This window comes from Capricornis sumatraensis, chromosome 2 (genome assembly GCF_032405125.1).
Source record: "Capricornis sumatraensis isolate serow.1 chromosome 2, serow.2, whole genome shotgun sequence".
Taxonomy (NCBI): domain Eukaryota; kingdom Metazoa; phylum Chordata; class Mammalia; order Artiodactyla; family Bovidae; genus Capricornis; species Capricornis sumatraensis.
Window position 1 is genome coordinate 50,068,253 of NC_091070.1, and position 15,484 is coordinate 50,083,736.

Sequence of the window (15,484 nt, forward strand, 5' to 3'; positions counted from 1 at the left end):
CACTGTGGTATTTTCGGTTTCTAAAAATTCTACCAAACCTTCTCTTGCCTTTCGCCATCTTTCCACGCAGTTTGTTTTGGCCTGTAATTCCCTCCTCTCTTTGCTAGGGGGCAGCAGAGAGGACAAGCAAGGCACTAGGCTTAGACTGTGGAGTCCATCACAGCTTTGCCGCTTTCCAGGCAGTGGGACATCTGCTCTGTTACTTAATCTCTCGGTGAGTCAGTGTCTTCATCTGCAAAATGTGAATAGTGCCTATTCAAAGGGTGGTTGTGAGGATTAAATGAGTTAATAGTACATGCAAAGTACTTCCCAGTCAGGGTCGCAGTAACTATTCAACAAACATGAGCAGGTGTAATGAACACTCTATGCCTGGCTTGCTTCTGCGTGTATTTCAGGTCTTAGGTTAGTCATCACATCCTCTGGGAAGACTTTTCCTCCACCGGCTAATTCCTAAGGCCACATTGCGAGGTCCTGTGTGTATCATCTTTTCTACCAAAGCACCGACACCTGTCATTTCTCAGTATCCCCACCAGATTGCAAACTCCACAGGATAGGGGATTGGTGGATTGGTAGATTGTGTTGAGTGCTGGGAGGCCTTCATGGTAGGCACTCAGTCCTGTCCTAGGACTGACCCTGGGAGGACGCAGAACCGTGGGGGAAGGTTGGTGACCAACTTCTGCTGGGTCTGCGCTCTCCTGAGAAAATGCAGCCTGACGGGTCGGGCGAGTGCACGGGCCCCGCCCCGGCTCCGCCCCTTGGCCCGGTCTCTGCCCCGCCCCCGCCCTGCCCCGCCGGCGCTTGTGGCCTGCGCGGTTCCCGCCCTCCCCGCCTCCCGCCGGCTTATTACACCCGGGAGCAGCGCCGCGCCGAACCCGCCACCAACGCCGCTGCTGCGGGATGCTGCGCTCCACGTCCACGGTCACCTTGCTCTCGGGCAGCAGCTCCGGGGCGCCCAGCAGGAGGGTGAGTAGCTAAGATTGGGAGCTGCTGCTGTCCCACTTCCCCGTCCAGCCAGCTCCACTTGGGGTTCTGGGGATGGAGACGCGCGAAACCGGTCCCTCGGCCCCGACACTCCACCTGGACTCAGTTTTAGGTTCTGTCCCAGCTCCTTGAGCAAGCCCCTTCTTTTCTATGCCCCAGAGGCACCCCATGGGCTCGAAAGGGGACTTGGGGGACTTTCTGGAATTCCCAGAGATTTCCTCTCCCTTCCTGCCTCCTCTAGCAAGCCAAGTGTATTGATGGCACAGTTTTTAAAAAAGCACGGGGAACTTTCTGCATTATCCCTATCTGGAGACTCAAAGGTGATGAATGTCTTTAAACAAACTTTCCACCTTCCAGAGATGAAAAGAAAGGGCCACTTGTCACCATTTGTGATAGAATAACACTGATTTGGAATGGTCTTAACTAAGGTAGGCTTCATTTTACAAAGTAGGGATTAGTAGTTGGCCACCCAGTAGGCGGGTTGTGGGACCTGGGTTTATACAAGGTGCTCTCTTCTTTCTGATTTAAATATTAGCACAGTGGGCACCATCTCCACCTAGGTTGCCCTTTGGAAGTGCTGTTTCTTTGCCATCTTTGTTGCATCTTTTCTCATTGCTCCAGGTGCTCCGTGAAAGAATCACTAGCCACATCTTTCCCATTTTGTATCTTTTCCAAGACTGGTACCCCAGGCCACTACCAGGGCCTTGGTTTGTGCCTTTTTTGTTGTTGTTGTTCAGTTGCTCAGTCATATCCGACTCTTTTCGACCCCATGGACTGCAACACACCAGGCTTCCCTGTCCTTCATTATCTCCCAGAGCTTGCCCTAACTCAGGTCCATTGAGTCGGTGATGCCATCCAACCATCTCATCCTCTGTTGTTCCCTTCTCCTCCTGCTTTCTATCTTTCCCAGCATCAAGGACTTTTCCAGTGAGTCAGCTCTTTGCATCAGGTGGCCAAAGCATTGGAGCTTCAGCTTCAGCATCAGTCCTTCCAGTGAATGTTCAGGGCTGATTTCCTTTAGGATGGACGGGTTGGATCTCCTTGTGCCTTGTAGTTTCATCTGTTCACTATGATGTTCAGTACTCATCATCTCAGTGCGTCTTTTCTGTGCTTGAAACTTCTCTAATCTATTTCCCTGTGTCTGTCTGCCTGCTTAGTTGTGTCTGACTCTTTGCAGCTCCATGGACTGTAGCCCATCAGGTTCCTTTGCTCATGGAATTTTCCAGGCAAGAATACTGGAATAGGTTGCCATTTCCTACTCCAGGGGATCTTCCTGACCCAGGGATTGAACTCACATCACTTGTATCTCCTGCACTGGCAGGCAGATTCTTTACCATAAGCGCCACCTAGCTCAAACAGTAAAGAATCCACCCTGCAATGCAAGAGACCGCTTGCATGCAGGAGATGTGGGTTCGATTCTTGGGTTGGGAAGATTCCCTGGAAAAGGAAATGGCTCCTCACTCCAGTATTCTTGCCCGGGAAATCCCCTGGCCAGAGGAGCCTGGTGGGTTACAGGCCGTGGTGTCCCAAGGGCTGGATACGACTAAGCAACTGAACCACACCAACTTATTTCCCCTGTGTTTGGCTAAACAGGTGGCTAAGTCCAAGCCAGGGCCCCTTTGATACTCCTGTCTGTTTTTTAGTCTTATAGATGCGCTCGTTTCATTTTACATACCTCACCCACATGACTAGCAGTCGTCTTCAGTGCTGTTTTTCTTTGTCTCCAGAAGGACTCTGTGTTACTCCTGGGTCTGGGCCAAGTGATAGGTTTAGATGTGTGTGAACACCAGACATTTAGGGTTGACGGAAGCCAATCGTCGGCTTCATAAAGCAAGATTCCCGTTAGGTCCAAGTGGGTTTCCAACCACAGTCCTAGCCTTACACCAGGATGGGTATTTGTCTTTTTTTCTGTGGAAATCCTTCTCAGTTGGCACATAATTATGATTGAGAAAGATTGAAGTCACTGCAAAGCCAGCCCTGAGCTTGGACAGGATCCTGTGTGGGACCAGATTGTGTGAAATTCTCTAGGTCCCCTTCCAGAGTGGATACTCATTGAGTGGCTAGAATGATATGGGTGGATGCAAATGTGATTCGTATAGTAGATAACCTTTCTGAAGATTTTTTTTTCAAATATTTACTTTCAAGGATTTCTTTAGCTATACGTACTGTGGTGGCTGATGGAATGAACACACTCTTGAGAAGGCTTTGCCCTTTGAGTAAGACATCTGAAATATTTTGGTCTGAAGTGGTCAGTGCCCTGAGTCAGACCGTGTAAGGCTACTACTTTGAGGACATGGATACTTGCTTTGCAAAGAAGATAACTAAAGATTTCCTTGTAATTTCCAACTCTGTTCAGAATTTGCAAATGGCACTGGTACTGTGTGTGTTTGTGGAAACTGTGATCTCTGATTGATTAATTGATTTTTAAACAATGTCTATAGACCTTCTGTGTGATGAAGGGTTAGATATTGGGGTCCACTCTACCTGTGGGTATCGACATTTGTCCCAGACTACCATCATACAGAGTGATGGTTGTAACAGTAGGGTAGAGTGTTGACAGGTTGCATAGAAGCTAAAAGGAAAGGTCCTTCTTGAGGCTTCTGAGGAAGGCCTCCCTCTGCAGCAGACGTTTGTGTTTAGTCTTGCAGGATGGAGCGAGACTTTGTAAGGCGAGTGACATCATTGAGATACTGAAAAAAGGAAGTATCATTTCTTCTAAATGGAACTCTTGGCATATACTGTTTAACAGTGATGTATTGGACCTGCTTTAGGGCAAAACACTTATTTTGTTTTTGATAAACAAGGATAGGATGTCTTAAAAATAAAGTTGTAGACCAAACAAGTGAAAAGTGTACCCTAAATTGAAAGTTTTTCAGTAAACTCTATATTGTTTTGTCTTTCCTCTCTGATATGCCACAAGCGATGGCCTTGTGCAGTAAAACGTTAGCCATTAAAATAACGTTTCTGTTTCATCCCAAGAGCTTACCAAATTAGGGACTGCTGGGGAACCGGGATGTGTCCGGCCAGGCCTTCAGGCCAACCAGAAATGGTGGTGACAGCTGACACTGAGCAGGGAGCTCTCGGAGTCAGCTGCCCAGGGTGGCGCAGCCAGGCCAGACTGTCACTAGCTCGCCTTCGTTTAATCGCTGCCACCTACAATTTGTACCTCCTCCTTATCTGAAATCTCTCGAGGGGAAAAAAAAACCAAACACCAAACAGATGGGAGAGTAATGTCTGTCAGCTGATAAACCTCTGAGAGGCATTTATGGATGCCAACCAACAGGGGTTGTAAAGTTAAAAAAAAATCTGCCTTCATACCTGTTGTGCACTAAAAATAGTTTTATCTATGGCAACAGCAGGAAGATAAATTGGCTGGAGAATAACCATGGATCGATTGATGACCTTGGAGAACGGGAGAAAATGTTTTAAAAAATATTGACATTGCTCTGTGATTTTGAAAGGAATTTTGTAAATGCAGTGAATCACGCTGAGTGAAGCTTTGCAGTGGAAGGGCAGTTGTGTAGCCAGGGTGTGTGTTTTGAAGGGAAGGCATTTTTGCTTGGTGCAGCCAAATATTACTGGTTTAGCTGTTTGGTGAGGGTGGTGTGAGATGATAGACTTGTCAAGGGTTCCCCCAGCATCACACTGTGTTGATAATAGGAGACTGTTGACTGGTGTTATTGGTGTCATGGCCCCTCCATGGCACATTAAAAAATGAAACCAAATCCAGGAAGGCCAGAGGGCAAGGACTGTCTCCTGGCCTGCTTTTGCCAGTAATTTTTTTATTTGGCAGAGTCTTCCTCTGTTAAAAACTGGAATGGGCTGGCCAGTCATCACTTCCTCACTCAGGCGGTACTCTCCTGGGTCCCATTTCTGTCTGATTGACTCAAAGAATTCTCCTTAGCTGGCCAGTGAATGGATCAGACAGGTGTTTACCTCACTTCCTTTTCCTTTCACAGAAACATCTGTGAGCATAACTTCCATATTGTCCTACTGGGCTCTGAGGAAGGGACACAGAGCATTGTGGGAACTCAGCGTCTGGTGGAAGGAAGCTGGCTGCAGCCTTCCCCAGGGAGGGGGTTGGCAGGGGGCCTGCAGTACCCAGAAGACTGGCTGGCTGCTCCCCTGGGCCCTCCTGAGCCCAGTTGAGGAGTTTTAGAACCTGGTGTCCCCAGGATTCAGCCAAAGGCCCTCTGCCACTCAGAACTAATAGTTATATGCTCAGAAAAAAAAGTGTCCTGACTACTCTGCTTTGGTTCACCCATCTCGCTGTGTCAGATGCAGGATGAAGGGACCTGAGTTCTGAGGAGTCTTAAGGAAATCCGAGATCCAGAGGCTGGTGTTACCACTGAGCTTCTGGTCACTTATGAAACCTTTTCATATCAGCCTCAAAAATTGTAGAGCTGAACACAGGGAGTTGTGGGTCCTGGGCCAACTGACTAGAGACTATGTTGAAATGTTTTGATTTAAAGTACTTTCAGCAGTTATGTGCCTTACTCCTTGTTTCTGCAGTCGTGTCTCTCAGCCAAAAATGGTCCCATCTCACCCGGCACACAGGATAGTAACACAGAGGTGTTTGCCTCTTTTTCCTCCTTAGATAAGTGATATTTCCTGAATCTCAGTCACCCTGTTGACTGTTCTTTGTCTTTTAAGGCCAGTGTGTCTCTCTAAAATGCAGAATCCAGCTACCTAACTCTTCTGCTTTAAGAGCCCCTTCGGTCTTGCCAGGAACAAGTACAACCCCCTAATTTAGCACCCAGGGCCTTCTGATCGGGCCTTTGCCCTCCCCGCCCCCTCCTCATGAATACTCTTTGCAGATGTACCAAATTACTTGCTGTTCCCCAAGACTTTGATGCTGTTCCTCACCTCTGCCATTTTTCATGCCTCTTTTCTGATGAAGGGTCAGCTCCTCTGGGAAGCCTGCCTGAACCCCCTCTTCTGTATTCCCCTAGAGGCTTGTGACCCTCATCGTTGCTCCTTCCTATGATTAACTTCTAGAGGAGAAGGTTTAAGGACCCTCCCTTCCCAGGCCTGGTGTAATAGGTGCTTAGAAAGAAGAGTGTCCCCAGGGTCCTCAAGCAGCCATACTTGACACTGAGTTGGCAAATGGGAAAACAGGAAGAGAAGCTTGGGATGAAGCCAGCCCATGACCTCTGGCCCACCTGGGCAGGAAGCAGGTGCCCTGTGGATGGGAGTGTCAGCCTGGGTGAGTATCTTGACAGCTCTGGGAAGGCCTCCAAATAGTCCAGGTGCTATTGTACTGTCGAAGTTTCATTCCTTTGGTTAGGTCAGTGGTTCAACTCTGGTTACGCATGGAATACCAAGAAGCTTAAAATCCTCCACCTAGGCCCCACCCCAGGCCGTCTAGATGAAAACCTCGGAAAGGAGAGAACGGCATCAGCATTGTTTAGGAAGCTTCCTTGAGTGATTCTATGTGGCCAAGGATCAGAAATCCTTCTGGGGTTGCTCTCTCAGATAGCTTTCTTGGACATGCAGGCAATCCTGGGTCCATGTTCTGGAAGGTCCCTTTGGCTTTTTGGAAAGGCACGGTGGAGGTGGGGGCAGGACGGGAGAGTCCTAACATGCCAGGACTCTGGTGTCTTTGTGTGCATTCATTGACCTGCGATTTCTCTCTGGGTCTTGGCATTTGGGGCACATGGTGAGCCTGGTACAGAAGAGCCAGCTAGAACAAGAGGGAAAAGTCACTGTCCTCCTACTTAGGAATTTTGTCCAGAATCAGCTGTGGCAGGAAAGTGGGCACCAGGACACTTTACACCACCTGTAAGAAGTATCTAAGTATGGAGATCAGGGTGGGCAAGTGATGACCCCATAGTCAGACCCAGCCCTTGGCCTGTTTTGTATACTCTGAGCCAAGAATGGTTTTACAGGGCCTGCATACCCTCAGTATTTGCTATCTGGCCCTTTACAGAAAAAGTGTACCTCACCCTGATGTAGATGGTCAGGCCTGCAAGCTCAGGGTCAAAGCAATGCTTAAGAGTCCCCCTCCAGACGGGGCGGGCCCTGTTCCACCTGCCTGTCCCAGAGACTTTAATGCTTGTGCTGAGCAGAGACTGACCTCCCAGCCGCAGCCATAGTGGCCACACCATCTGCTGTTAGGTGGCGCTGAGCAGGGACCCACGGTCACAGAGTGGACCGCGCCCGAGGGAAATGTACATGCACTTGGCTCATTTCCGTAGGGAAATCCATGTTTGTAAACTGATGAGCAAACCCAGCACCTCCCTGGGTCATCTTCTCCACCCCTTTTTATTTGAGATGGGCAGCTCTCCCGCAGGTGAGCCTGGATACTGAAGCTGAGAGCATGAGGGTACGTGGATGGCAGAGTCCCCGCTAGACAGGGACCAGCCCTCTGCCTCCACAGAGTGGGTCAGAAACAAGTCCCCAGAGGCCTGCTTAGCTCCCAGGCGCCCTGATTGCAGACAAGGGCTCGGTTGTGGATCTTCTTGTGGAGGAGGCTTGAATGCTCGCTGCCCTTCCCCTGCTGTCCTCCTGTGGGGATTGGCTTGAAGAAAGTGGAAGGCTCTCTGGGGAGTGTCAAGCACATTCTCCTTACTGTGTTTTAGTTCAACCTAGAAAGAAGCCCATGCTGACATTTACTGAGCAAGGGCCTATTACATGTGGATCCTAGGCTGAGTGCTGTAAGGGCTACACAAGCAGTTAGGTACAAAGCCTGCTTGGGAACCCTATTTTTCCCCTTCCAGTCCATGCTGTAGGGTGTGGAACATAATAGGAGGTACTCAATAATTGCTGTTGAATCACTGAACTCAGATTTGAGCAATAGTCCTTTCCTCTAGAAATTTAAATGGCTCCCCGATGTCTTCCATTAGAGGCCTTGCTTCGCTATCAGGCATTTGTAGGATGTTAAGAATTTGGCCCCTACTTGTGTGGCCATTTTCTTCTCCCAATATTGCTCAGGCTGTGGGCCTATTTACCATTCTCAGAATATGCCCTGTTTGTGTCTTTGGCCCGATTGGAATGAATGCCTCGTGGCTCAGAGGGTAAAGCGTCTGCCTGCAATGCAGGAGACCTGGGTTCAATCCCTGGGTTGGGAAGATTCCCTGGAGAAGGAAATGGCAACCCACTCCAGTATTGTTGCCTGGAGAATCCCTTGGACAGAGGAGCCTGATGGGCTACAGTCCATGGGGTCGCAAATAGTCAGACACGATTCAGCGACTTCACTTCTTCACTTCGTTCTGAGGATGGATTCTTCCAACATCATTGACCTGGGAAGTCCTTTCTGTCCTTCCATACGCAGTTGACGTGTCATCTCTAGAACCCTTCTGATATATTCCACCTCCGTTAGATGACTGTTTTCCTCCTTAAATTCCCAGGGTAAAAAAGATGATTTACTGAATGCGTCTTATGTGCCAGAAACTATTCTAAGCCCTTTTCATGTAGTAGTTTATTAAAGCCTAGCCACAGGGACTGGTCCAGTGGTTAAGACTCCATGCTTCTACTGCAGAGGGCATGAGTTAGATCTTTGGTTGGGGAACTAAGATCCTTCATGCTACTCAGTGTGGCCAAAAAAAAAAAAAAGAGTTCTTGCAAAAATCCCAAGAGAGTCATTTCTGCTCTATTGTTAACTGAGTTTTACTACTGAAGTAACTGAAACAATAAAGATGGAGTAGCTTTCCAAAGGTTTCACAGGTAGTAGGTGTCAGAATCAGAATTGGAACCCAGACGTGCAGTTCCATATGCCTTAACCACACTTCCCTGTCTGCCTGGTATTGTATTGGTTGTGATGTTGCCTTGAGTGGATATGTTTCTGGATTATGAGCCTTTTTGGGCAGGGCTCTTTTTTTTCCATATTGGTACCCTCATAGCCCTTAAGTGTTTTACAAGTAGTGGGTGCTCAGTACTTGAAGTACACTGAGTCCATCTTCTTGCTTTTGATCCACTGGAAGGGACTTTTGATTTTGAGGATGGCAGGTCCAGGACTAGTGTTCAGGGTAAATAAGATTCAGCTCCCCATGATGTTCAGAACACAAGGTGGAGCCAGCTGCTATGGGAACCCCTGGGACCAACTACCTTACCTGCCTCTCAGATACTGTCCAACCTGGGCTACTCAGGGTATTATGTACCTGAGTGTCAGGAAACCATGACAGTGAGCATCATCAAATGCTCAGAGAGATAAGCCTTGATCTGCCTTGATCTTACCCAGTGGGAGATTTTCCCCCGGGGAGATTCCTGAAAGTGAATGACTAATGGAGGTAAACTCTACAGGGTCATCCTGTCAGGTGCATTCAGGGGTTACTTAGTACTTCTGTTAAGAAATTCAGAGCACCTTTTAGACCTGTGGGCTGTTCTCTTTGCTGCTCCTGAAACAGTCCTGTGGGTCTAGGAAGGATTGAGGACCTCCCCCGCCTCCGCCCCATCTGATATGTGCTGTGCTGTGCAAAGGTGCTTCAGTCATGTCCAACACTTTGCAACACTATGGACTATAGCCCGACAGGCTACTCTGTCCATGGGATTTTCCACACTAGTACTGGAGTGGGTTGCCATTTCCTCCTCCAGGGGATCTTCCCGACTCAGGGATGGAACCCATGTCTCCTGCATTGGCAGAACTTTCTCTGTCTCTGATATAGTCCCTCTCAATCTTTATTATTGCTGTAACTGACTGTTAGTTGCTCCTGTCTGACTCTTTGTGACCCTTTAAGATATAGCCTGCCACGCTCCTCTGTCCATGGGATATCCCAGGAAAGAATACTGGAGTGGGTTGCCCTCTCTGACTACTAAGATATTTTAAAAATATTTATCTGTATTTATTTATTTGACTGCACTCACTAGGTCTTTGTTGCAGCATGTGGGATCTTAGATCCAGTAAGCCTGTGGGACCTAGTTCTGTGACCAGGGATTGAACCTGGGCCCCTTGCATTGGGAGCGTGGGGTCTTAGCTACTGGACCACCAGGGAAGTCCCTACTATGTTTTTTATTTTAAAAACGTACACATACTTGGAGCAGGTGCAGACATTGCAGAAATCCCACTTTGCAAAAGACCACCACCACCACCACCAGCAGGTAGTCATGTTTCCTTAAAGACATTTTTCCCCCACAAATATATACAAATTATCAGAGTGTATTTTAAAAACAGAACAGGTTATTTTTTCCCAGCACTTGTCTTTTTTCACATGACAGTACATTTGAGCATCTTACTAAGGGTCTGATCCTGTTTCAAGCTGGATTTAAATTGCATCTGTGCCGTCAGTCCATTGTGGATCAGCGCTGATTCCAGAATGTAAGCACCACGTGTAGTCCATGCCCTCAGGTTTCCACAAAGGCCCTCCTAATGACAAGAGTAAACACGCTGCACAGGGGTGGATGGAGCCGCAAGCGCCTGGCGCACCTGCCGGTTAGCTTTGAAGTTAGATGTTTATTTTACATTCTTGTTTTGTTTGAATTCATTATCTATCAGCAGGTAAAACTGATAGTTTGAAGAAATGCATTGTCTTTAGCCTGTGAATTTGTGTTCCATAGTGTAAATATGGCCTGAGGAGAGATGCAGAAAGTGTGTTGAGGGAAATCAGCATTTTGGGTGGACAGATAAAGAACTGTCTCCATCAGGGGGAGGAGGCTTCTCAGTTTTGAGTGATTGGAGTCATGGGGTCCCTTCTGGACCTTGTCTTTTCTTCTGGTTTTCAGTTTATTCAAAAAATGATTGCCATTAGGGATTACTCCTCTAGGGCAATCAGCCTATAAAGCTATCAGTTGCTATACTAATTCCCTCTAGATCGATTGGCCAAATTATTTTTATCATGGAAAGCAGAGCCAGAAAGCCAAGTCAGCCTATATCATTTTGGAGCTTGTAGGCTGATGACATTATTTAGATAAAAATATCTAACAGTGATAGAAGCTCACTATGTGCCAGAATCTTCCTTTATCTGTATTTTACTCTTGAGATTCAGAGAGATCAAATAGCTTGCTCATAGTCAGCACAGCCTAGTAGGTGTTGGAAACTGTGAATATGTGTGTACACCTGTGCAGATGTGTATCTCTGTGTGCACATGTGTGTGTGTGGTATAGGGTATGGTACAAGAGAAAAGTACTTCCTTTTCTCTGCAAAACTCTGCTGTGGATCGGATCTGGCCTACCAGAGATGGTTATTGAGCATCACAGACTTGGATTACCTGCCTGGTGTGAGTTAGCCCATGTGGCCTGAAGTCAAAGGGTTACCTCTTTCTGGAGACCCTCGGATTCCCGTCAGTGCTGTTTGTCAGCTGAGAGAGCTGTTTGCCAGAATGGCTTGGTTTCTCTATGACCAGCATGACTGGCAATGCGCTTTGAAGGTTTCGTGCAAAGTTGGCCATGTAAGAGGGAGTGATATTGCTGCGGGTCAGGTCACGTCTCTCCCTGGGGTCACTGGAGCCAGAGCTTGCCCAGAGAAGAGTGAGATGGAGAAGGATCTCGAAACCAAATCTTGTGGCTGAAAGGACTGGATTGTTTAGTGCAGAAGAAAGGACAGTCAGGGTGATGAAGAGCAGAGGGAATTCTGCTACAGTTCCTGAGGGTACCCTGGGTCTGTTAGGTAGGAGGTCTGAGGAAGCACTGTTTAAGTCCGTTATCAGGAAGTTAGAGGTATCAGGTAGCAAAATGGGGTACCTCAGAGGAAGGCAGTGGTGAGAGCGGAGGTGCTAATGTGTGTTCCAAATGGGCTCTCACCTTTACAGGGGAAATGTTACCCTCAGGCTGGGTGTCCACCTGCCAGGTATATTGTTGGATGAGGAGGTCCCTTCATAGGCTGGCAGATTGGATGTCAAAGGTCTTTTACAATCGTATCCAACTGTGGGCTTCTTGGATCCAGGGTGCTTTTCTCAGAGGCTGTCCTGTGGACCAGTGCATAACTGCGACTAGAGAACAGGTTGGGGGGTATGTATTAGTTTACTGGAGTTGCTGTAAAAAAAAAAAAATGTACCACGAGTCAAGTGACTTAAACAACAGCGATATATTGTCTCCTGATTCTGGAGATTGGAAGTCCAAAGTCAAGGTGTTGACAGGATTGGTTCCTTCTGAGAGCAGTGAGGGCAGAATCTGTTTCAGGCCCATCTCCTTTGTTTGCTTACATGGTGCGCTCCCTGTATGCATGTGTGTCTTCCAATTTTCCCTTTATATAAGGACACCAGTCATTTGGGATTAGGACCTACCCTAATGACTTCATTTTACAAACTGGAAAATTCTTAGAGATGAGAGTACCCACCACCATACCTTTCTCCTGAGAAACTTGTATGCAGATCAAGAAGCAACACTTAGAACTGTACATGGTTTCAAATTGGGAAAGGAGTAAGTCAAGGCTGTATATTGTCACCGTGCTTATTTGACTTACATCATGTGAAAGTACATGTATCAAAGTACATCATGTAAAAAGCCGGGCTGCATAAATCACAAGCTGGAATCAAGATTGCAGGGTGAAATATCAACAACCTTAGTTAGATACACAGATGATACCACCCTAATGGCAAAAAGTGACGAGGAACTAGAGAGTCTTTTGATGAATGTGAAAGAGGAGAGTGAAAGAGCTGGCTTAAAACTCAGCATTCAAAATACTAAAATCATGGCATCTGGTCCCATCACTTTACAGCAATTGGAAGGGGAAAAAGTGGAAACAGTGACAGATTTTCTTTTCTTGGGCTTCAAAATCACTGTAGACGGTGATTGCAGCCAGAAAATTAAGATGATTGCTTCTGGGAAGACAAGCTATGAAAAACCTAGATAGCATATTAAAAAGTAGAGACATTATTTTGCCAACAAAGGTCCAAAGGTCCATATAGTCAAAGCTCCATTTTTTCATTACTGTGTACAGATGTGAGAGTTGGGTCATAAAGAAGGCTGAGCACTGAAGAATTGATGCTTTTAAACTGTGGTGTTGGAGAAGACTCTTGAGAGTCCCTTGGACTGCAAGGAGATCCGACCAGTCCATTCTAAAGGAAATCAATCCTGAGTATTCATTGGAAGGACTGATGCTGAAGCTGAAGCTCCAATACTTTGGCCACCTGATGCAAAGAGCTAACTTACTGGAAAAGACCCTGTTGCTGGGAAAGATTCAAGGCAAAAGGAGAAGAAGGTGGCAGAGGATGAGATAGTTTGATGGCATCACCGACTCAATGGACATGAATTAGAGCAAATTCCAAGAGATGATGGAGGATAGTGGGGCCTGGTATGCTGTAGTCCATGGGGTTGCAAAGAGTCAGACATGACTTAGTGGCTGAACGACAAGCACCACTATAAAGATCCTATTTTCAAATAAAGTCACATTCTGAGGTACTAGGAGTTAGGACTCCTATGTATACATTGTAGGGGGACAGAATTCCACCCATAACAGGGACAGGCTGTGCTCTCATGAGTGTGTGGGGCTGTGGGCTGGGCGCTCTGGATGCTGCTTTGACTCTCTGTTTTTTTCCTTTGGTGGTGTTTTTTAATGGCAGGATAAAAAGCAACACACTTTCCACTTCTCTCCAGAATATATCACAGTAGGATCAGGCTGCGATAATAGGGTGGAATAAGCATCATGTGGCATTAAGTACATTGTCACTGTTGTGTGACCATCACCACCATCCGTCTTTCATCTTTTCAAACTGAAGCTCCATATTATTAAAGAATAACTCAGTCCTTGGCGACCAGCATTCTTCTCTCTGTCTCTGTGAATTTAACCACCCTGGGGACCCTGTGTAAGTGGAACCATACAGGTTTGTCTTTTCATGACTGCCTTATTTCACTTAGCATCATGTCCTCAAGGTTGCTCCATGTCATAGCATGTGTCAGAAGTTTTGTTCCTTTATACGGTCGTGTAAATATTCTGTTCTATGTATATACACATTTTATTTACCTACTCATCCATTGATGGACATTTGGGATGTTTCCGCCTTTCGCCTATTGTGAATAATGCTGCTGTGGACATGGATATATAGACTTAAAAAAATTTTTTTTGTGATTAAACATGTACATGTCTGTTATAGGAAAATTCAACATAGAGTCAAGTAGAAAGCACCTTCCCACCCCTCCACCACTGTGTATAGCTTGGCCTCTACCCTTCTAGCTGTTCTTTGAAATCAGATCATCCTGTACTGTAATGGAACATAAGCCATTAAAAAAAATGTTTGAATTCTATGAAGCTATTCAGTAGTTTGCTAAAGAAGGAAAGCATAAAACATAAACAGGGAGGTGGTGAGTGCCTGTGATGGGCCCGGCAGAGGCTGGCCTTTCCCCAGCATCCCCTGTGTGATTTGTGCCATCATTCCCATTGCTAAGGAGGCGACAGAGGCTCCGAGAAACCTCAGGTGATCTGGCTCCTTCTGCCCCAAATGCAGGTGTATAACTGGTCTCTCCTGTCTTCTCTCCCAGGCAAATGTCTGCAGACTACGGCTGACTGTGCCTCCCGAGAACCCAGTGCCTGAGCCAAGCGAAAAGAAGGTTGAAAGAAGAGAGCAGGTAAGCCATCTCTGAGGCGAAGTCTTGACCAGTTTGTTGCTGTTTTATGCTGTGCGGCATGTGGGATCTCAGTTGCTTGACCAGAGTTTGAACCCTTGCCCCCTGCAGTGAAGCGCAGAGTCTTACCCACTGGGCTGCCAGGGAAGCCCCTCCCCTCTTTGTGCCCTTTTATTTGAACCGCTTCCCCTGGTGTCCTCCATCCAGGCTGTTCACAGAGCCTGCGTGTCAGCAGCTGTGTGATGAAAGGCCCCCCCCACCCACCATCTTCCCAGAAGTTAGGCTGCTCAGCCTGGCCGGCTGGGTGGCCTCGGGACCCCGCTGTCACTTCTAGGTGAATGCCGGCTGTGTGTTGCCTTGCAACTCTAGGGGCGCTGGCTTTGGTGACAGGTGTGGTGGCAGGGGACGGGTTTTTCCTGAAAGAGCCCGACCAGTTGAGTCAAAGGGCCCATTGTGAGCTGCGATGGGGCCTGAGCCTTTCTCTGCGGCCGGAGCCAGAGGCCCAGCTCTTGGGATGGGGCTGCTGCCTGGAGAGGAGTGGCCCCAAAGCAGCTCTGGCAAGGGCACCCGGCTGCAGGGAGGAGGAGCCAAGCAGGCCTTTTTGTGCCAGCTGCTGAGCTAAGTGCTGGGCTGCAGAGATAAGTCTGACCTTGGCCTTGCCTTGAGGAGCTGACAGATTTTCAGGTGAGACAGACATATAAATAAACCAAGCTGCCGTGATAGTTCGAGTGTTAGGATCCTGAAGTGTAAGCAGGGCTCTGGGAACATGGAGAATTGGGCTGTATCAAAGGACCCAAAAGCCTGTTTGAAAGGGCTCTCCTTGCTAAAAATGGAAACATTTCAAAATCAAAAGAATTAATGACAATGATGAATTATGACACGTTAAATAATAAAAAAAAACCCTCATGGGTTTATAGTAATAGATTATAAAAGGGAAAGCTCTTTTTTTTTCTTTTTAAATATAACATCAGCTGATAAATTTAGATAATTTCTTGTTTTGTAATCCCCATGCCAGGTCATCAATGAATGTAAAAACTAGTTGGTGAAAGATTACCTGGAGCAGTATATT

At 47.1% G+C, this 15,484-nt stretch overlaps 1 protein-coding gene across 1 annotated transcript in view; it reads left to right on the forward strand.

The window, feature by feature from the left end:
* Nucleotides 1-893: 893 nt before the first annotated feature.
* MYZAP (myocardial zonula adherens protein) overlaps nucleotides 894-15,484 on the forward strand; it is a 115,287-nt gene continuing 100,696 nt past the window's right edge. The window contains exons 1-2 of the mRNA XM_068963685.1: nucleotides 894-963; nucleotides 14,332-14,418. Of these exons, the coding sequence (XP_068819786.1) occupies nucleotides 898-963; nucleotides 14,332-14,418 (153 nt within the window). The 5' untranslated portion in view covers nucleotides 894-897. The remainder of the gene's footprint in view (nucleotides 964-14,331; nucleotides 14,419-15,484) is intronic.